At 51.6% G+C, this 19893-nt stretch overlaps 6 protein-coding genes across 6 annotated transcripts; 3 read left to right on the top strand and 3 right to left on the bottom strand.

The window, feature by feature from the left end:
• Positions 1-9: 9 nt before the first annotated feature.
• Positions 10-1539, top strand: BDP81DRAFT_475564 (major facilitator superfamily domain-containing protein; the record flags this gene model as incomplete). Its single annotated transcript, XM_060594739.1, has 8 exons — positions 10-13; positions 86-136; positions 219-478; positions 538-689; positions 748-809; positions 881-939; positions 1001-1027; positions 1093-1539. 8 exons carry the CDS (start codon positions 10-12, stop codon positions 1234-1236), a joined length of 759 nt encoding a protein of 252 aa, XP_060439565.1. The 3' UTR covers positions 1237-1539.
• BDP81DRAFT_484786 (cation transport protein-domain-containing protein) lies at positions 1476-4058 on the bottom strand. Its single transcript, XM_060595125.1, has 9 exons — positions 3938-4058; positions 3679-3803; positions 3471-3594; positions 3105-3416; positions 3005-3049; positions 2817-2975; positions 1926-2755; positions 1812-1855; positions 1476-1755 (listed from the first exon to the last, which is right to left on the bottom strand). The coding sequence occupies exons 1-9, from the start codon at positions 3972-3974 to the stop codon at positions 1521-1523; spliced, it is 1911 nt and encodes a 636-aa protein (XP_060439564.1). The 5' UTR covers positions 3975-4058; the 3' UTR covers positions 1476-1520.
• Positions 4059-6040: 1982 nt separating this feature from the next.
• Positions 6041-9173, bottom strand: BDP81DRAFT_399261 (uncharacterized protein; the record flags this gene model as incomplete). Its single annotated transcript, XM_060588556.1, has 3 exons — positions 6041-7326; positions 7393-8718; positions 8876-9173. The coding sequence occupies 3 exons, from the start codon at positions 9171-9173 to the stop codon at positions 6041-6043; spliced, it is 2910 nt and encodes a 969-aa protein (XP_060439563.1).
• A 5281-nt stretch (positions 9174-14454) lies between these two features.
• BDP81DRAFT_439078 (uncharacterized protein) lies at positions 14455-15056 on the top strand. Its single transcript, XM_060591376.1, has one exon. It carries the CDS (start codon positions 14510-14512, stop codon positions 14681-14683), a length of 174 nt encoding a protein of 57 aa, XP_060439562.1. The 5' UTR covers positions 14455-14509; the 3' UTR covers positions 14684-15056.
• A 10-nt stretch (positions 15057-15066) lies between these two features.
• Positions 15067-16971, top strand: BDP81DRAFT_439077 (uncharacterized protein). Its single transcript, XM_060591375.1, has one exon. The coding sequence runs from the start codon at positions 15331-15333 to the stop codon at positions 16492-16494; it is 1164 nt and encodes a 387-aa protein (XP_060439561.1). The 5' UTR covers positions 15067-15330; the 3' UTR covers positions 16495-16971.
• Positions 16972-17320: 349 nt separating this feature from the next.
• BDP81DRAFT_119166 (zinc-binding dehydrogenase) lies at positions 17321-18785 on the bottom strand. The gene has a single exon (XM_060581580.1). It carries the CDS (start codon positions 18510-18512, stop codon positions 17466-17468), a length of 1047 nt encoding a protein of 348 aa, XP_060439560.1. The 5' UTR covers positions 18513-18785; the 3' UTR covers positions 17321-17465.
• Positions 18786-19893: the final 1108 nt, after the last annotated feature.

The raw sequence follows: 19893 nt of genomic DNA, 5'->3' as shown, positions 1-19893 counted from the left end.
TGGCTGGAGATGGGTAAGTCATCTTATCTCTAGAAATTACCGCGGGTGTCATTTAGTAACACGACGAAGCTCTTCATTCTTGAAGGGATTCCCGGCATCTTTTGCGGCATCTATACATTTTTCTTCCTACCAAATTGTGAGTCCTCTCTTGATACGAATCGCTCAAACAATCTCCCCTATTTAGCCTTGGAGTAATGCTGACACTAAACCAACCTCAGGCCCTGAGACCGTCGACTTCCTCACAGCGTCCGAAAGAGAGGCAATTCTATCTGACCTCCCAGAGCAGGCACCGACCATGAAGTCCAAGACAATTGACCTCCAACAAGTCAAGGGTCTTTTCTGCGATCCGACCTTTGTCCCATTCTTGATGATTTGGATTACCCACGGCATCGGCGGATGGGGCATCTCCTTTGTCCTACCGACTGTCATATATGAACTCGGCATCTCGAACACTGCTATTTCTCAGGTGATGACCATGGTAAATTTCAACATCCTCGTTGGCGTACTTCTGGAATCTGCTAACTGATACGAGAATAGCACCCTTTTACGCTGGTCTTCGTCATATTATTAACGCTGGCATTCTTTGTCCACACGAAGCGACTTAGTCCATGGGTCGCTGGCTTGGGCCTAGAAGCTGCCCAGATTGTCTGTTATGTGCTTTTAATCACAGTCAAGCATCCTATTGCCAAGTAAAGACCTTTACAAAGCGATCCATCAGATGCTTCGCAAGGCTAACTCTGGTGTTAGATACATATTCGTCATGATTGCAACCGCCGCATCTCAAAGCTTCTTCGCTATAATATGGCCAGGTACGTGACCGTGTGTCATTTCCAGCCAACAGTCCCTAGGGCCGACCTTTGCTAATAAACTCCTTTTGCAGAGCGCATTAGAGCCGCGAAGGGAACGACGAGTGCGGGCCTTGCCATTGGTGTGACCAACGTAAGAAAGCCCAAGCTCTTACAAAACTCGAAAGTTGAAGCTAACTAGTATCATTCCACAGGCATCGTGTCAGCTCATGGGAATTGTAGTAAGTGCAACCACTCCCAGCCGACACCTTGCTCCTCACTCGTATCTTCTGACGACTTTAAACAGGGTCCCCAGATATACCAGTCGATATTTGGCCCTACGTACCGGGTGAGCTACTCCTGCTCCATCGGTCTGCTCTGTGGAACGCTGTTGGCTGTTTCTGCTGCCTGGTTCTTCGTGGCTAGGCAGGACCGGAAGGAAACCAGCTGAAGCAGCTTATGGCGCTTCTCGTTCATGATATATCTCTGTCGGAACAGCAAGGCTGATAAGGAGCAATGGGCAGGTATCGTGGGCTGGCTGGCGCCTGCCCTGGGCGAAGTGGGACAACTGGCTTAGTCACCACGGCCGGTTAAGGTGGGGCAACCACCCAGGCCGTCACCACCTACTTCGATCGGCCCCTGCCCACAATGTAAATAGGAAGAAGAACAACAACAGCAATTATCACGGACATCGACGTGATTGTTGCCGAAGATACACCCTCATGAGGAAATGTATCACGCCTGTGATACCAACAATCTCTCTTCACGCTCCGCGGCCGTGCGTCTAGCCGTTTCAGAGTGCGAGCTTTCCTCACTTGGGAGCATGATGGCGCGGTCGAGTGAGTACGGCAACCCGCGGTGGCGGCCGCGGATCATCATGGCGCAGATGACGAGCTTGCTGAAGGTCGTGAACTCGCCGCTGAGGGAGGTCATGACCGACGGGTGTCTCAGGGACAACCCGACGTTGCCGCTGGAATTTAGTGAGCGATAAAAGACGGGGGTTAATACGGGTTTCGGGGTACTTGCTATGCGCTAACGACTTCGAAGAAGACTGGGAACACGGAGAACGCCTGATTGAGATCTATGTCAGTCATCGAGAGACCGGTCGGTTGATCTGGGTCGGTGATGGGAAGAACGAACCGGTTCGTTGAGGTCCATGATCCGCTCCGACTCTGCGATGCAGATGCAGAAAGTTCCCAAGAAGATGTACCACAGGTCAAAACTAAGTTGGTTGCGGACGTGAGACATGATGTACGATGTGCCGTTACTCTCGTCGAGCTGGCTGTCGTCACCATAAATGCCTAGCGCCTTCTCCTCATACGTGTTGGAAGCACGGATGCTGATGGCAATCGGGTAGATGGCAATGTACATCATGGATAAGAGACTGAACTGCACAGCCGGATTGACGAGTGAGAGGTTCAACGTCGCCGTACCCGTGTGTCGCGCCGACGCGGCCTGGAAGAGCGCGGATAGGATGCGCGGACCCATGGGCAGGTCGTTGACCGCCGCGTTGTCGAGGTCTAGGACGATGATGAGCAAGACGTCGATGAAGTTGAGGGCGAAGACTATGCCGAAGAGGATCCAGGTGGGCTTGCTGGGGAACAAAAGCGTGTAGCACCGTCTCGGGTGGTCGAGCAGGAAATGCAGATGTTCTCTGGTGGCTGAGGTACGAGATACGACTTGAGACATGATCCAGATGGCAAGGCGGAGGAAGACGGGGTAGCGAGTGTTTCCGGCCAAAGCGAGGAACGTCATGACGAGCATGGGCCATGTAGCGTCTCTGAAGCTTGCCATCGAGTCTGGCGTGAGCGTGAAGCCCAAGTTGTCGACCATGGTCTGGGACGAGTAGATGGCCCACCAGGTCCGGTCTTGCGCGCTCTGGGCCAGGACGTCCTTGTACTTGGACGGTGCGTTGTGTATCCACGGCACGAGGCACACGACTCCAAAAAGATGGAACTCGACGAGGTAGACTACCGTTGGATCAGCTAAATCTGTTTAGGGGACGAGGGGGGTTATTATGCAGGCGTGTACTAGATATGATCTTGAGCATGGACGAAGCAACCTTCTCAATGGAGATGGCCGCACGCATTGCAGGACCATTGACCTGATGCGGTCTGCGTCTTGACAAGCCCACCAATGAACGGCGAACGGGTCGAATTGCGTCAGTGTCTTTCCGCCATTTCAGCTCAACTACTTGATAGGGCGTCACAAGTGCCTACCATCAATCTCACTACGCCCAACAGGAATTTCAGTGATCGGCTGGCCTAGAGAAGGGCGGGTTTAGCTAGTGAAGGGTGAAGGAAGAGGCATGGCACATACCGTTGATGCGATCTATCGGACCAGGCACATGAAGCACAGTGGTATCCGCTCGACCAAGAGGCCTGGGTACTGGCAAACTGTCGTCGAAGGTAATGTTAGTCGGCCTGGATGGACGTTCGGGCTGCTCGTTCAATCCATGGAAGATTTGCTCTTTTGTTGGTGCGAGTGAGTCTGCTACTGGAGTAGAGTTCTCGTCCGGGTCACGAGGTGTTTGGTGCTGCGATGGAATCTCTGCTCCGCTGTCAAGCTTGCTTTCCGATACTTCATTGGCCTCTACATCTTGGTCACCATATCTTCCAAGTGTAGAAGGAGCTTCGAGGCACTGTTAGCTCAGATGAAATTGAGGAGTGCTCTTCATGAGCTTACCGATGTCGTGAAGGCGCTGCCGGAACCAGTACAGACGTGCTACGACGACCACAATGTTGACAAACATCAAGTTGGTGATGATAGGGATCACGTAGATATACACCTGCTGATATGTCTTCAAATCCTTCACATCAACGTTGTGACATCATCGAATTGTCAGCTATTGATCGCGACTTCAAAACGCAAGGGAGTGAGTGCATGCGCCTACGTACGTGTTCAAACCGGACTCTGTTGACGAACTGCAGCTGAAGAAGAAGGCGTCCACGGCGGCCAAGTTGCCGTACGGATACAGAATCACCCATGATAGGAGACTACAAAACAGAATCCACGTATCTATGAACATTCGAGGGACCCCAGTCAGTGTGATTCGACCATTAACATCAACACCAACGACGTCGGTGCCGCAGTGGCCAGGCCAAGCAAGCCAAATTGAGGGCGAAAAGACCGAGAGCAAGGGCGCGACTTACAGTGAAGGGAGATGAAATTCAGCTTTGGCTTCCACATGTCAGCGGGCTACGGAGAGTTTCCTTAAAATGCGTATATGACAAATGATGCAGCACAGAAGGCGTCAGCGACAAAGTCTACAGCAAATATAAAGTTGAGTGAAGAATGAGGCAGCGCTCTGGATTCAAGGGGTCGGCATCGTTAAAAATGGCGCATGCTGACGGCGCGACCAACCACTTGACAGGTCACAGACGTTATCTCATTTCGCCAAGACCAGAGGCCGCCAGCTTTGCCAAGACGGTGCCCCGCTCAAAGCTTCAAAGATGGGGGGTGGTGCAGTTAATTACACAACAGAGCGATTCTCGACGCACGTGAAGCTCTAGGAGTAGACAGCATATCAGAATGAAGAATCTGAAATCGAATGAGCGGTTACAAAGATGTCATTTAGGTACTGTGCACGTTTACTTTAGTCTCTACCTCATTTCCAGATACATCAGCAAGCCTTTTCTTGCCTGTTTCTTAGGTACCCTACAGACCCAAGTGGGTGACAGAATGGGATGCCGCTCAATACCCTCCCTATCTCTCTTCCTACTATTCCTATTATCATTATTATTATTGTCTATATTAAACTCTATTAAACTTATCTAATATAGAATAAATATAAAATAGAAAATAAGTAACGTTAGGTATAATAATGATCGTTAAAATGTTAATAACAGGAAGAATAGAAATAGAGCTAGGTACTTCATGTTGTTGGGCGGCAAATCATTGTGTCACCCACTTGGGACCGTACAGAGTAATCACTACGCTTGCAGCACGCACATGCGGATGACTGAATTAAGCATATCGTCAAGTTTGAGACATTTCCGTTATTCCAGTAGTCGTTGAAGACGCTAGTAGATTTCACTTCAGTATCATCAAAAAGTGTCTCGTCACTCTTGGGATTTCAAGTGTAATTACCATCATTTTCTCTCGTTTGACCCTCAGTTGTTAATCTCGAGCTCAGGAGCATAATAAGGAGGTCTAATATTCCATTCTACACGGCCGATACATAATTCAATGACACACTGTCAGTTGATGAAACCTCATCGAGAAGGATCAGTTTGACTATCACATACCTCTTCGACCGAGTCCTTCATTACAAAGCGGATGGTCGTGACTTCTTGAGTCTGTCCCAGGCGGTGTAACGCTCTAGAAGATATGCTCTCGCGGCAGCAGTCAGAGTCAGCCTACAGATAATGCAGGGCCAGTGTGCTACTTTCGAAATCAGCATACGAAGATCTTACCCTGTAGCACCGTAACCCAAAGAAAGCAACATAACCCCTGAGGCCTGATTGTTTGGTATTAGAGGAACAATGAAGGAAAACTGGCAGCCACCTCGTGGATTTCTGGGTAGACTGCCCACTCCGGCATAGTCAGACCCTAGGAAATCTGTCAGACTGTCACCAGCATGAAGTCCAGATATCTGGATTCTGGCGGGATGCGGAATACATCTCCAGACTGGGTCTAAGATGTTAGACGAACATGACTAAAAGACAAAGTATCTCACACATCACGCAATCAGTTGAGAAGAGTATCTTGCGAGACAAAAATGTCATGTGCCATGTGTCTTCATTGGCTATCGTGCTCCCTTTCCAAGGAGTTCAATCTCAGTATTTGGCCCTCCATCGGGCAACGACCAACGACCAACCCCCCCACCGGATCCATTGATTCCATTCCATCTGTCATTTCAAACGAATTTTCAAGGCCGCATACCACCACGCCGCCGGCTATCATTCTTAGAAAAGCCTGATGAGACCTTCCCATCGCGAAAAAGAAAACAAAAAACACAATTCCGTTGCGGCTGTTGACCATCCGAAAGTGTTTCCCCTCCCTGATTCTTTTTTTGTTGATAGATCGTACACGCTCGAAGACCATACACTTGGGTAATGAGTAGAGAGAAGAAAGTTTCCCCTAGAAAGAGACCGCATGAATTATCCTTGCCACCTGCAGCTTATAACCATCTGCAGGCCCAAAGAGAGAGAGTCTTGTAAACAGCTAACGACGTGTTCGGGGGCACCGAGACCTTAGCCACCTCTCATACCGCCGTAATGACGGGGGTGAGATGGCCGACGACCACTACCATCCTAGTGATAGTTTCCGCCCCAACCGCCACGCTGCTGTTGCTGGCCGCCGCTGCCGTAGTATCCACTGCCGCCGTAAGCGCCCTGCTGGCCGTAGGAACCGAACGGAGCGCTGCCGTGCTGGCCGCCGGTAGCGCCTCCCATGCCGTATGCGCTGTTTCCGTGAAGGTTGTGGCCCTGGAGATGGCTGGGGTAACCGCCGTAGCCGCCCATCTGAGAAGCGGACTGGGGCGGGGGGAGACCAGTCTGGCCCGAGGGGGTGTTCGTGGCCGAGCCGGGGCGAGCGCCGCCGAGAGAAGGCGAGGGACCGGCACCAGGCTTGCTCTCGCCGAAAGGCTTCAAATCATCGTTAGCAGAAGCAGCGTTCGACTGAGCAGTGCTGTTAAATCCTTGTCCAGCAGGGCTCTGGAATGAAGAGGAGCCACGGCCAAAGGTGTCCTGAACACCGCCAAAGCCACTGCCGGCCAAGCCGGGCTGGTTGCCAGACTGAACAGAACCAGCGCGACCGCCGAAGTCACCTCCAAGTCCCGAGCTCAGACCGCTATCGGCGCGGTGCAGGGATGACTGGCCGAAGCCAGCAGCAGGAGACGAGGCGTGGTCGTAGGGGCCCTGGGGCGACATGCCGTATCCGGGGTGGCCGTATCCCTTGTTGCCGCCGTACGGAGCACCGCCGTATCCTCCTTGCTGGCCGTAGTGGTTGCCGTAGCCCATGTAGCTCGAGTAGTAAGCGTTGTTGTAGTAGGGGTGGTTGTTGTAGGGGTAGCTCTGTTGGCCGTGAGACTGAGGCTGCGAGGCCTGGCTGGCCGCCTGCTGGCTCTGAGCTGTGGGGTTCGGGGTGCTGTGTCCGCTGTTCTGGGCATCGTTCGTGACACCACCGTAGCGGGACTGGTTTTGCAGACCTCCGCTCTGAGGGTACTGGCTCAGATTATCAGCCTGCGAAGCATTGTAGCCACCGAAAGATCTCTGCTGGGAAGACAGGTTGTCCTGGTGGCCCTGAGCTCCCTGTTGGCCGTAAGGCTGGCTGTAGTAGTTGTAAGGGGGGCGGTTTTGTTGGTCCGCCGTATAGTAGGAGGAGTAGTCGCTGGGAGCAGAGCTGAAGGCTCCACCGGGTTGCTGGCTCTGCTGCGATTGCTGGTTGGAGAAGCTGTCGAACTGGCTCTGCGAGGCAGCGGGGTTGTTCGACTGGGTGAAAGGATCGATCGACTTTTGGGGGAAGGACGAGGGCTCCTGAGGGCCAGCCTGGCCGAAGCGGGAGTAAGGCTGAGTGGCAGCAGCGGCAGGTTGAGGGACTGAAGATTTTGTCAGTGTTTGTGAACAGGTAAAAGTGCGTGGTTTTGGCATAGAATGGGACATACCCTGAGCGGCGGGAGCCTGGGGAGCAGCGCTTGCGGGTCCTGAGAAGGGTGCATTAGCAAAGTCGGCGACGTTGCTAGCTGAAGCAAGTGTACCGGTAGGAGTGGCAGCAGCAGGAGGAGGCAGGCCAGGTGCAGGCTTCTGGGTACCGATGGCTTCGGGAACAGGAGCCTGCTGAGGAGCGGGAGGAAGAGAGGTTCGGGGGTGAGCAACGGGAGAATCAGCGGGGGGCTGGGTCCGGGTTTCGGGCTCTTCGCGATCACCGTCAATGTCATCATCCTCGTTCAAGCTGAAAGCACCGAACTGGACGGCAGCGCGGTCAACCTCGCGGTTGCCGGGCATGCGCACGGCCTCCTCCTGGTCAAGAACGCGACGCTGGTAGCTCGGGGTGCGGGATCCTCTCTCGGTGGTAGCCTTGATGGCGGAAGCGGCAAAGCCGCTGTTAGTAGTGGGAACAGCAGGACGGATGGGCTGGTGCTGCTGCTGGGAGGCAGACAGAGGTGTCGCGGTGGCGCTGGCAGCGTTGTGGCGAGGATCCCAGGAATCGGCGGCGGTGCTTGCGACGGTAGCAGTCGCGGGAGGATGCGATTCGTCGACTACCTGTTCAAGATTCGTCTCAGTAAGTTGGTCCTTGGAAGGCGGCAAAACCACTTCAGGTTCGATGACGGTTGGTACTTCTGCAGGAGCTGGTTCTTCATGGGCGGGTTCCACGGGGAGTTCGACGGGCGCGGCAGGCTCAGGCTGCGCCTCGGGTTCGGGCTCAGGTTCGGGTGTAGGTTCGGCAGCAGGGACGGCAGGAGGGAGGGGTTCGATGGGTTCGGTGGGCTTGGGCGCGGGATCCTCCTTGGGCGGCTTCGGGGCAACCTTGGGCACGGTGGATTGACGGAGCATGCTAGCCCACGTCTTGGGAGCGGCGGCAGCGGGCTTGGGCGCGTCGGTGGCAGCGGCGGCGGCCGCGGGAGTGGGAGCGGGAGCTGCAGGCTTCTCGATAATCTCCTTGGGGGCCCAGGGATCCTCGGCGGGTGCGTCCTTAACGTCCAACTTCGGGGTATCCCATGCGTTCGACTCCTCGGTGGGAATAGAGAGCGGCTGAGCGTTCTCCTTGTTGCGAGAGCCATTAGTAGCTACTGTGTTTGAGGCCCTGCCCCGGCCACCGCGACCTCCTCTATCAGCAGTTCTTCCGCGACCGCGACCAGCCTCTGAGACGTTGCGTCCGCCACGAGTGGGTCTGGCGTTGGATGAGTCGATGTTCGAGGCTGCGGTCGTAGAGTCCTTGGCCTTGGAGCGGGGAGCCTTCTTCGTGACTTCGCCCCATTGGGAGATGGTGCCTAGAAGCAAGAATATTTGATTAGCAGAGAGCACAAAAGCGATGAAGTTGAGCAGTCATTGAGGAGGGAGGCAGGGGAGTTGATGGATTGTCGATTCGTCGCGCGGGAGAGAGTTTGGTTCGTAGCCTGACGAGGCAGGAGCCGTGCGCCCACTTACCTTCAGCAATGCGGGTGACGGTGAGATTCTCGTCACCATCCGTCTCTTGAAGTGCGTAGAGAATATCCTGCTCAGACCAATCGGGGAAGAGCTCCTTGATGAGGGGTGCCTTGGATCCGTATTGCTTCTTCAGCTCGCCGAGCTCGCCTTGGTCCTCAAACGCATCGTCGGCATCAATCTTGGAGTCGCCATTGGGTCTGCCCGAGGTGCGACCACCCCGGCTGGCGAAACCACCTCTTCCACCGCGTGCAGAAGCTCTGCCGCGCGAGGCGGCAGGCCGAGTCTGTACCTCAGACATTGCTGGGTTTCTTTGTATGAGAGGAGGGGTTTTCCACGATGGGAAAATTGGAGGGAATCAATTATTCAGTCCCGTATCGACACGACAGCTTTGGTGGGGGTTTCTTCAGGTGCGGAACTCAGGCCGATGAAGAGGAAGAAAAAAAGGTAGGAAAAGAAAAGGGTGCCGCAAGGTGGGAGAGACGACTTCGTCGTGATCGTGGCTGACGAGACGAGACAAGTGAGGTTTGGGTAGTGGTGGATGTTGGTGGGAGAAAGGCGAGGTGTGGATGGTGGATGGATGTGGAATGTTTGTGCAGAGGCAGACGCAATTGCACTGGGGCACTGGGGGAAAAGTTCAAAGGGAGGTTTTTTGCCCAGGCGCCCAGCAGAGCAGCACACAACCAGGAAGCGCAAGAGCAACCGACCTTCAGGCAAGGTACCTGAGCAGGTACCTGGGTAGGTACCTGAGGTAGCGAGTGTCTGGCAGCTGGGGTCCCGTCAGATCGGCTGTGGCAGCTGGCCCAGGAAGCAGTAAGCAGCCTGAGAGGTCCAGTCACAGTTGGCAGCAGCAAGGCCCAGTTGGAGCACGGCCGCCTTAAGCTACCTACTTTAGAAGCTTAGGTAAGGCAAGGAAAGTACCATGGCACACAAGGTTCCCCGTCAACTTTCAAGCTGCCCTGGGCTGGGCCAGGGGACGAGAGTTGGGGTGAGAGGAGAGCTGGGAGGCAGGCACGCAGGTGAGATCTGGGGGTACGTACCAGCAGAGACCTCCACGAATTTTGGTGCTTGTTCTCTTTTTTTTTTTCTTGCGTTGCTTCCTTCTTCCTGGTGTTGCTTGCTGTGTTGCGTTGCCCCCATTTCTGATCCAGTCAGGCTAAGGTTTTTGGCCTGAGCGACCGGCTGCAGCGAATGACGCCCCCTTCAGTCCGCAAATGGTTAGCGCGTTGTGACTCTAGCGGGGCATGGCAGATCCACTGCCTCAATTGTCGGGCTGAGTGGCGTACCGATACCTAGCTGGACACAGCAAACACGTGAGCTCTTGAGTACGGAGGCTAGGGCCAAAAGTATTGTAGTATCGCAGGGGGCCCTGTCTATAGTGCCCCATTTTTAGACTTTTAAAGGCCTTATAGCCTCAGCTTTTAGGCTAATTTGGCCTTAGGCTAATTTTATTACATTAATTAAATTAAATTAATTACTATAATATATTAACGTGCATGATAAGTGAGGGGATTGGACAAGCGAGCGAATTGCTCAACAGCGACCGCCACATCTTTTTCTTTCCAACACATATCCATTCACCATAATATTATAGTTATCAAACAAAGAGGCTGGCATAATTTTAGCAGTTTAAGCTATCAAAAAAACACTAAATTTGAATATTAAAGGTGTAGCTCGGATCTACTTAATGCAATTTTTAACTTTATACGTCTATATTGATAAAAGAACTTTGCAACTTAAAACCGTACTAAACTTACGTAATTTGATATTGCTCAAATAGGATATACTAGTTAATGTTGAAAAGGTAAATCTTTTACCTTATTATTTGCCTTATTATTCATATTACGTAAGCTTATTATATATCATATTAATTTATAAGAGTTATAAATTAATATAAATACTAATTATGTAAGCAAGATTGGTTATGTAAGCTTACGTGAGCGAAAGAAGGCACTGGAAGGTAATAAAATGCACTGGAATTTACTTGAAAGGTATTACGTATTACGATTACGCATTCACTTACGTATATGCTACTAAGAGGTTAAAGGTAGGCAAAAAGGGAAAAGGTAAATAAGTTGAGGTACGAGTTGGGATAATCAGAGAATCGATTGTATTGATGATTATTCTATGATATGATAGGAAAGTGTAGTCTATATATAATACAAATATCACATGTAATCATATGTAATCACATGTAATTACATGTGGTGCTTAAGTCCGAGCATTTATTATTAAGTTTATACGGGCATATGTGCCTGTCGGCGCTTTAACATGTATATGTAAAGCATATTTACGTTCGGGCTGTACGTGCGTACAAAGCGTTGTATCTGAGTAGATACGTACTTCGGTTGAGTGTTACGAGAAGGTCAAGGCAACCAACTGTGGCACAAAGCAAAAGCTTCGATAATGATGACTCCGCATCATTTTCCCTTGTTCTGCGTTATGTGGCTACGCGCTCACAGTGACAAGTTGCGGCGGGCGTAGCATTGAGCCTCTTATTACCATGTAACTTCTTAAGTACGTAACTCTTATAGTACTAATCAAGTATAAGTTTTAGAATTTTAGTAAATATTCTAAGTATGCTTATTAATTATGATATAATTAATAAGCAATGAAATATTCTAGTCAGAGGATCTTATGCCTATATAAGGGCATCTTTTTACCTACTTAGACCTTTCGTTAAGCAAGCAACTTCTCATATAGTAATCTAACTATATACTCTCTTTACAGTTATCAACCTCTTTTATATACGCTTAACTACCCCTATATTCGTATATTCTTGCTTTTATATGAATATTCACCATTTAATACTCTTGTATAAGAGTCTTATCACTTACCTCTTAAAGCTATCGTGCTAGACTTATTATTAGATATAGCTATGTATAATTAAAAAATATATTTCTTAATATTAAAAAATTAATTTTATTATATTAATAATTAAAAATTGTAATAAAAAATTAAATATAAAAATAAATAACGTGGTTCATCAGTCAGCCGGCCGGACCAGTCAGCCGGACGTTTTTTCCCACGTACACAACAACATCTAGTATTTCTCAACCACAACGCATTAAATCAACTATTAGTTGTCGCTATCAGAATCTCCTGAGGGTTCGACATCTTTGGAACAGGTTCGCGCGTTATGCCCAGTCTCACCACACATACCACAGCGTCTCCGAGCTGGCTGGGCTCTCTTTGATGGACCCCCCTCGTCGTCCTCTTGAGGCGCTGGACGTTTACCTTTTTGTTTCTCTTCCAGCAAATCCTGAGATTCCTCTATACTAAGTGCCCCTCCAAGCTGCACACGTGACCTTTTGGCCCTCCGACGCTTAGCAAGTGCTACATTCGCATCCTCAAGGGTACGAAGCCGATCAGTCAAAATAGTGATTGAGTGCGCCATTGCCTGCGCACCCTTTGACAATTGCTCAACTGCAGCAATAATTGGTGTCGGTGAGCTTCCTTGATGAGCAGAGATGCGACTTTTGATAAAGTTGGACTGCGAGACGGTTTGTTGTGGGTTAGAGGGCGTTTGCGACTGCCAAGGTGGTGGTGTTGAAGGGTTGGCTATAGGAGGTGTACCGTAAATGCACATCAAGCTTTTTGATGACATGCTCTGGGTCCCATGGTGAAATTCCAGCGCCTTGGAAAGCAGACCTGATGTTTTCCTCATTAAAAACCTTATTATGGGCCTGGTGGAAGGCAATAAAGAACTCAGACTTGGTGATGTGATTTATGGAGGCTCTGATGAATAGGTTGATTTCATCACCGTATGCGCGTTTCAAAGGCGAATAAAGGGCAATATCCAATGGCTGTAGTAGATGCGATGAATGTGCAGGCATACTGGCCGTTATAATATTGTTCTGCTTGCAGTAATCGTCGAATTCGGCCGATAAATGGCTCTCATGGCCGTCGACAATGAGCATCCGGTAGACGCCCTTCGTTTGGTTCTTAGTATGTTTGTCGAAGTGTTTAATCCAGTCAAGACCCGTCTGATTATCCGTCCATCCATTAGCCGTGGGTTTGATGACCCAGTTGCCCGGAAAACCTGATTCCATGGTCCAACTGGCAAGGTGATATGCGCCCTTGATGATCACGAACGGAGGGATGCACCACCCGCCCGAATTGATACATTCAATGACTGTAGCCCATTCACGATTGCCAGGCTGGACAGACTTTGCTTTGCCGCGTCGATCGGCGCGTGTTACCACCATTGACGCGGTGATCATGCCCATCATGAAGCCAGTTTCGTCAAAATTGTATAGGTCCCCCTCTTGGATGCCATACTTGGCCATCATGTTGCGTAATAGCGCAAACCACTTTGATATAACCTGAGGATCTTCTTGAAGAGCCCTTTGATAATCGTATGGACGATTAAACTTGGTTTTCAGAGCAGGCTGCGAGTCCACAAACCGCCTGGCCCATCGCTTGCCAACAGGCTTGCCATTACGGGCTCGCAGCAGGAGATTGGCCATATCTTCGACACCGCTAAGGCGCAAAGGAAATCCTCTGGAATCCTGTTCAATAACGTATTGGAGAAGTGTTTTCTCTTCGATCGGATCGAGTTTACGTCGTTGGGGTTGAGCTTGTTCGCGTCGCGGTCGGTTGTTCATTCTATCGGCTAAGGTGCTCTTCGGGATACTGTAGGTCTTTGCGGCACGCGAAATGCTCAAGTTACCACCTGCAGCGCGCGTCGATCGGATCGCTTCAATTGCGAGAATGACTTTGTCTTCTTGGGTGTAGATTGGCATTATGGTTGTTGAGATTTTACGCGTCAAAGGTTTAAGTGGTTTGGACATAAGTGTGTTTAGAAAAAACGTCCGGCTGACTGGTCCGGCCGGCTGACTGATGAACCACGTTATAAATCTTTAATTAATAAGTTAGTTTTAATTAATTGATTAAGTTAGAAATTTCTAGATAATATAATTTCTTCTTAAACTCAAAGATTACATAGTAATAGGGCCCCCTACGGTACTCTAATACTTTTGGCCCTAGCCTCCGTACACGGACACGTTGGCGATAGCTTTGCCATCATCACGGTAAGTACCTAGGTACTTTTGTGCTCTTCTATTGCTACCTTAGGCGGTACCTGACTTGGGGACCTTCCCCTTAGCTGCCCTGCTGCTGCCTTACCTGCTAAAATACCTACCTAGGTCTTCATGTATCTCTTTCCATCTGTGGAGGAAGAAGATGAGGTAAGAAAGTAAAGCAGTCACGTCGAGTCTTGGACCTCAATGAAGGGATAGCTTGGCTCCAGCTCAGCTCACTTGGATACACCAAGACGGCAATTGCGATGAACGTTGGACAAGTGCATTAATTCGTAAACGACGAAAGCGACCAATGGAGGGCGCCTGACCAAGTTGTACTTACATACTGTTCAGTGACAACCAAGTGGTAACAAAGCAAAACCAGGCTGTGCCACAGCCGAGGCCAGGAATGTTACATGTCAGGAAGCTCCGAGTAGCTGTTTCTAGAAAAGCATTGTCATTTCCGTTCAACTCAATTCGCAGCACGAAATAGCATTCTCAACGTTGTTTGCTCTGCCCATCGGCGTCGGCCGAGATCCTCTGTGCGTCGGTTTCTTCGTCGGACTCTACTGCTGTATCATCCAGCTTCGCATCGCGTCGAGGTGTTGAGCTACATATGGATAAAAGATCGCTTTGTCGCGTCACTGCTATTGCCTCCCGTAACGGAGCCCCTCAAGCTCATATTTTGAAGGAAAAGACACCCCTGGTCGACCTGGGTCATACGTTCTCAGTCACGAGGCTGTATTCGTCACTCAGAACCACCCATGTTCAATGGCGAGCTGAAGCCTAGATGGAAGGTGATTGGTGTGACTTTCGAAGAATGGATAACCAGTCAAGTAGCCAAGCGAAATCTCGAGTAACAGTGGCTGACCGTAGGCGACCAAGCAAAACATTTGCTGCCTGAATCACAAACTCTAGAACTTTTCATACATACTCCATACACAGGACTTGCCCTCGTCAGCGAGCAAACAGCTTAGGTTCTCCATCATGCCTCCTAGCCACTCACGAAGACAGCCGAGAGCCCGCATTTTCCATACTTTCGGTACGTACCGGATCTCTTTTGAGCTTTGGTGTGTGGAGTGGAGGTCGAGGGCCTGGGTCTTCTGCCTCAGGTGTCAAGGGGACCAACTCCGCATTGCCCATGTCACATGACCCGTCAGTGGCATGACGGAGGCTCGGCTCAGCGGGCAACCTGACTTCATGGTACCACGATGATGCGTATCTGACCTACCTATTCGTACTTCCACCAGACATTCCCATCACCCCAGCACACCACCTCTCTCTGGGACCGCCAGTTCTGAGTGGAGAGACATTCACCCCGTTCTCCCGCACTTCCGGCGAACACCATCGACCACAACCCATTCTTGTCACAAAACCGCGAAAGGCCGTCTGCGCCGCCACAGCTATTCCGATACCTCGAATCCTACGATTCTCACAATGTTCGCCACAAAGCCTCTGAGCTCTATCAAAAATGCCATTCCCTCGATCCACCAGCCGCTACCCCTCTCATCAAAGCAGTCCAAGAAGCTGCTCAACGTCTTAAAGACTTCCTTCCGCAAGAATCTCGACAAAGAGCATGGCTTCGTCCCCGAGCCTACCGACTTGTCCGCGGCCAAAGCTACTACTTCCACACACCCTCCGTCTCGCCCAACCGATCAACATCTTCGTTCCATCCTCTCCAATCCACTATTCAAGATTGGCGCCCAGCTCGGCAATGTCCCTTCCACAAGTCCCAGTCCCAGAGATCCGATGGACGTCTTCGACGAGGCAGTATCGCGAGGCATGATGACGAATCGTGCTGCACAAGGCTGTCTGAAGGCAAAACGACTGCAGATCGTCCAATCCAGCACCCTATCAGAGGAAGACTCCATGGCGGCATCTGCAGCTGGTTTGCGGGTAGTTCAGTGGTTGAGATCATCTGGCCAGGAACGGAGGCTGGAGTTTCTCACAGACGTCCCATTTAGCCGTGAGCTCCTCGCGTTCATGGTTGCAGAGGGGCTGGAAGAGGTTGCGTGGACGTGGGCGGACCGATTAGTCCGCGGTGAAGGACCTGCGGACGGGACCGGTCAGATTGTGGGATTCTTGGTCGCCAACTTGGTGCGGGCAAAGTCAAGATTGGAAGACCGCAGCCTAGACACGGCATTTTCAACGATGCTAAGAGCAGAATCCACTTGGAAGGCGAACCCTCAACTTCCCCAGTTTCTCTGGCAACCCTTCCGCCACCTGTCCTGGGAAGCAACAGTCGATGCATGGAAGCGACCACTACCCTCTGCGCCGCTATACGAATCCTTTGCTAGAACTGCAAGTTACCAACGGCCTCTGATCAAAACTATCAGACTCGACGGTGCGCATTTGGAACTTCACCATCCCACTAATCCAGATCATACGACCGCCTTGGCTGTCCTCCGCTGGTTCCTGAATGATCGAGGCACGCTGGAAGGTGACGGCCGTCTGCCTAGAAGACTGAGGACAATGGGCATGGATATTGTCACTCATCTCACTAAGATCGGCCGGGCTGATAGTGCCGATACGGTTCTGCGCCTGTTGTACGATAACTCCGCAACCAATCCCTGGCAGCAGCCCGGGCCACTCAACGTGTGAGGAGTGTGCGCGAATTTTTCTTACAAAGCTCGCATCACTACAATTCCCCCACGCAGTCGGAATCCGTGTCGTCGCCGTCGTCTTGGAGGACGGACCACGCCATGCGCCAAGGTGTCCTCGTAGACTAGTCATTGGTCTGAAAACTACTCCTCGCGCAGGGCTGGCCCATTGCACAACTCAGCGCCAGGCTGTTATAAGCCGTCGAAGATTTGATGCTACCGGGCCTTTGAGAGTGGCTCGAAACACTTCAGACAGACAGATTGAAGCGGGATTGGAGACTACATCACTTCCTACAACTGCACGCCAATCAGCCTTGAGATATGTCGTGAACAACCTGCGACTCGATATGAGAAGGCTTATGGCCGCTGCTCGCAACCCCTTTTTTGGAACATAGCTTATGAGATACCCGCAAATGAACAATCATTTCAACCCCGTACATGCATGACATTTCGAAATGTAGTTTTGGCAATGACAATGACAAACATGGTCTAGATCCAGACATCAGATGCCCTGTTGACATGGGAGGCAAGTTTGCAAGTGTAACCAGACAGGCCCGAAGTACCCATGTCCACTTGCCCAGGTGCCAAGTACTGATTGAGGGATGAGATGAACTGTCTCTATTGGCTCGTGCCCGATCACCGTGCAATAGGTAGAATTAAAGGGAAGATGCAATGCATACATTAGTGCTTACGGGTCGATAAACTCAATTGATCGACTGCATGCATGTGGTTTGCTACGCGATAATCCTTTGATTGAACAACATCAACTCATTCCAATCATTAGATTAGACCTTGCCTCGAATGACTGCACAGTAACTCCACGAGAACGCCAAAGAGAAACAAGCCGCCCAACCACATCTTCCAAATCAATCGCGTGAAAGAAGTCCAATTTCCGGTTTGCCCTTCGGGCCTTCTGATCCTCCTTCTCATCTCCGTCGCCCCAGAGATGCAAATAGTTCCCTAGCCCAGTACTCAAGCCTTCTTCGCAACCTTCACAACAATTTTACCAGCCGCCGACCCCACCTTAAGCTTCTCATACGCCTTGACAGCATCCTCAAACTCGTACGTCGAATCAACCACAGTCTTCACCTTACCCTCCGCCATCCACGCCGCAATCTGCACCAAATCCGCGTGCGTATTCTTCGTCATGAACGCCTCAAACTTGTGCTTCGCGCCGCCGAGGAACCCAGGCAAGAACATGCTCGGCACAAGACTACTCACCTGCGCAAACGACACCGCCCCGCCCACAAACTTGTAGTGGCCGCCCTCGAGCAAGAAATCGTCCGAGGCCTTGTATAGGTTCGGCGGCGAGTTTCCGACATTGTCGACGACGACGGCAAAGATTTTGCCCTTTGCGCGGAGGGTCGAGACGACGTCGGCGGTCTTGTAGTCGATGATCTCGTCGGCGCCGAGGGATTTGCAGAGGGTTGCTTTGGCGGTGGAGCAGGAGACTGTCACGGTGCAGCCGAGGGCTTTGGCGATTTGGATGCCAAAGGTTCCTGTGCCGCCCGAGCCGCCGTTGATGAAGACGTGGTCGCCTGCTTTCACGTACGGCGCGATGGTCTGGTACGCCGTCAGGCCCGCCGTGCCCACCGCACCAGCCTGCTCCAGACTCTCCGCGGCGCCAGACCCGTGAGGCAAGGCGGCTACGCCGTCGCGCTCGGCGACGAGGTACTCGCTCAGGGAACCGTGGCTTCCCAAGGGGTCGACGCGGCCGGCGACGAGGTCGCCTGCTGCGATGTCGGTGATGTCGGAGCCGACGGCGACGGCGCGGCCGGAGAAGTCCATGCCTGGGCAGCGGGGGAAGGAGACCATTGCTTTTGCGACGAGGCCTAGGTCGGGGAGCTTGTAGTCTGCTGGGTTGATGCCCGCGGCGACGACTTGGACGAGGACTTGGGTTGGTTTCAGGATCGTGGGGGATGGGGTTGGGACGGTTGCTAGGGTGAGGTCTTTGATGAAGGCGCCTGGGGCGGGGATTTGCCAGCGGCGCATTTCGGTGGGTGGTGATTGTTGGGCCATTGTGAACGTGATGTTGATGATACACTGGGGATTGAGATTCGGAGGTTGTTGATGAGATGGAGATGTGTGGAGTGGAGGTGAAGTGTGAATGTGAGTGTGGGAGTGAGGAGGTCTAGATAAGGCAGCTCAAGCTTCTCCCCGCGGAAGGCGCCCCGGTCGTGATATAAACTTTCTCAGACGGTCTTTGCTTCCAAGGTGGGGTGACGGCCACTGACGAAATCAAAAGTCAACCGGGCAGCCAGCCCGGGGAATGCGGGAACTCCCCTCTCCCCCTCGCCAACCATCAGTCATCAGTTCATAATAACCCAACTCTCCCTCCCTCCCTCTCACCGGGGGGCGGCAACAAGCACCCGACGCAGCACAAGCGGCTACACCGCACCACCCCCCGATAAGTCAAATGGCGTCACGACTCGGCTTGCCCCGATCCGGCTTGTTCGCTCCGATCATTCTCCCGGAGACCCCGATCCAATTCAACCTCGGGAAGTCGGGGGCAGGTTCAGATGTCAGGTCCAATCCGCATGAATACTAAAGGTTGATATGAATAGATGGCCCACCTTCGTTGGGGCTGCCGATTGGATGAGTGGGAGAGAGAAAATTCCTGCAGTCGAATCTTTCTAGAAGAAAGTGGGTTTGGCAGCTGTAGGAACCACAGCAACCAGCCAGCACATGCCATGGATTGCGGTTATTTCTCAAGGACGCTACAAAAAGTACCTTATGCAGATGCGTTGGCATGAGGTTCCGAGATTGGACGTTATGTAAATACCTTGAGCCGAGTCTCTATTGAATTATATACTCTCAGCATCAGAGGCAAAGCTCACGTAGGAACGGCTGTGGCTGAAGAGTCGATGAGGATAATAGCGCTTCTATTTTGTGCCTTACCTTACCTTACTTCTAGCCCCCATTCCGACCTATCATAGTATCGAGGATACGACGCTGCATTGATTGGATGCGTTAACGTCGCGGGCCACCCTACTCGCAACGACAAGACTCTCGACTGGATACAGGAGCTTTACCTACTGTCGGAACGGCAAGGCTGATAAGGAGCAATGGGCAGGTATCGTGGGCTGGCTGGCGCCTGCCCTGGGCGAAGTGGGACAACTGGCTTAGTCACCACGGCCGGTTAAGGTGGGGCAACCACCCAGGCCGTCACCACCTACTTCGATCGGCCCCTGCCCACAATGTAAATAGGAAGAAGAACAACAACAGCAATTATCACGGACATCGACGTGATTGTTGCCGAAGATACACCCTCATGAGGAAATGTATCACGCCTGTGATACCAACACCTACCTTACCGGGTTGACACCCAAGACTGAAGCAAACTTGTTAGATCGTTCAGCCGAAGTTTTTTGGACATTGTTCGGAAGCTACCTAGGCGACG

Source organism: Colletotrichum phormii (genome assembly GCF_030913505.1).
Source record: "Colletotrichum phormii strain CBS 102054 chromosome Unknown BDP81scaffold_28, whole genome shotgun sequence".
NCBI lineage: Eukaryota > Fungi > Ascomycota > Sordariomycetes > Glomerellales > Glomerellaceae > Colletotrichum > Colletotrichum phormii.
Note: the sequence above shows the minus strand (reverse complement) of the source record. Positions and strands in the feature narration are given on the sequence as shown.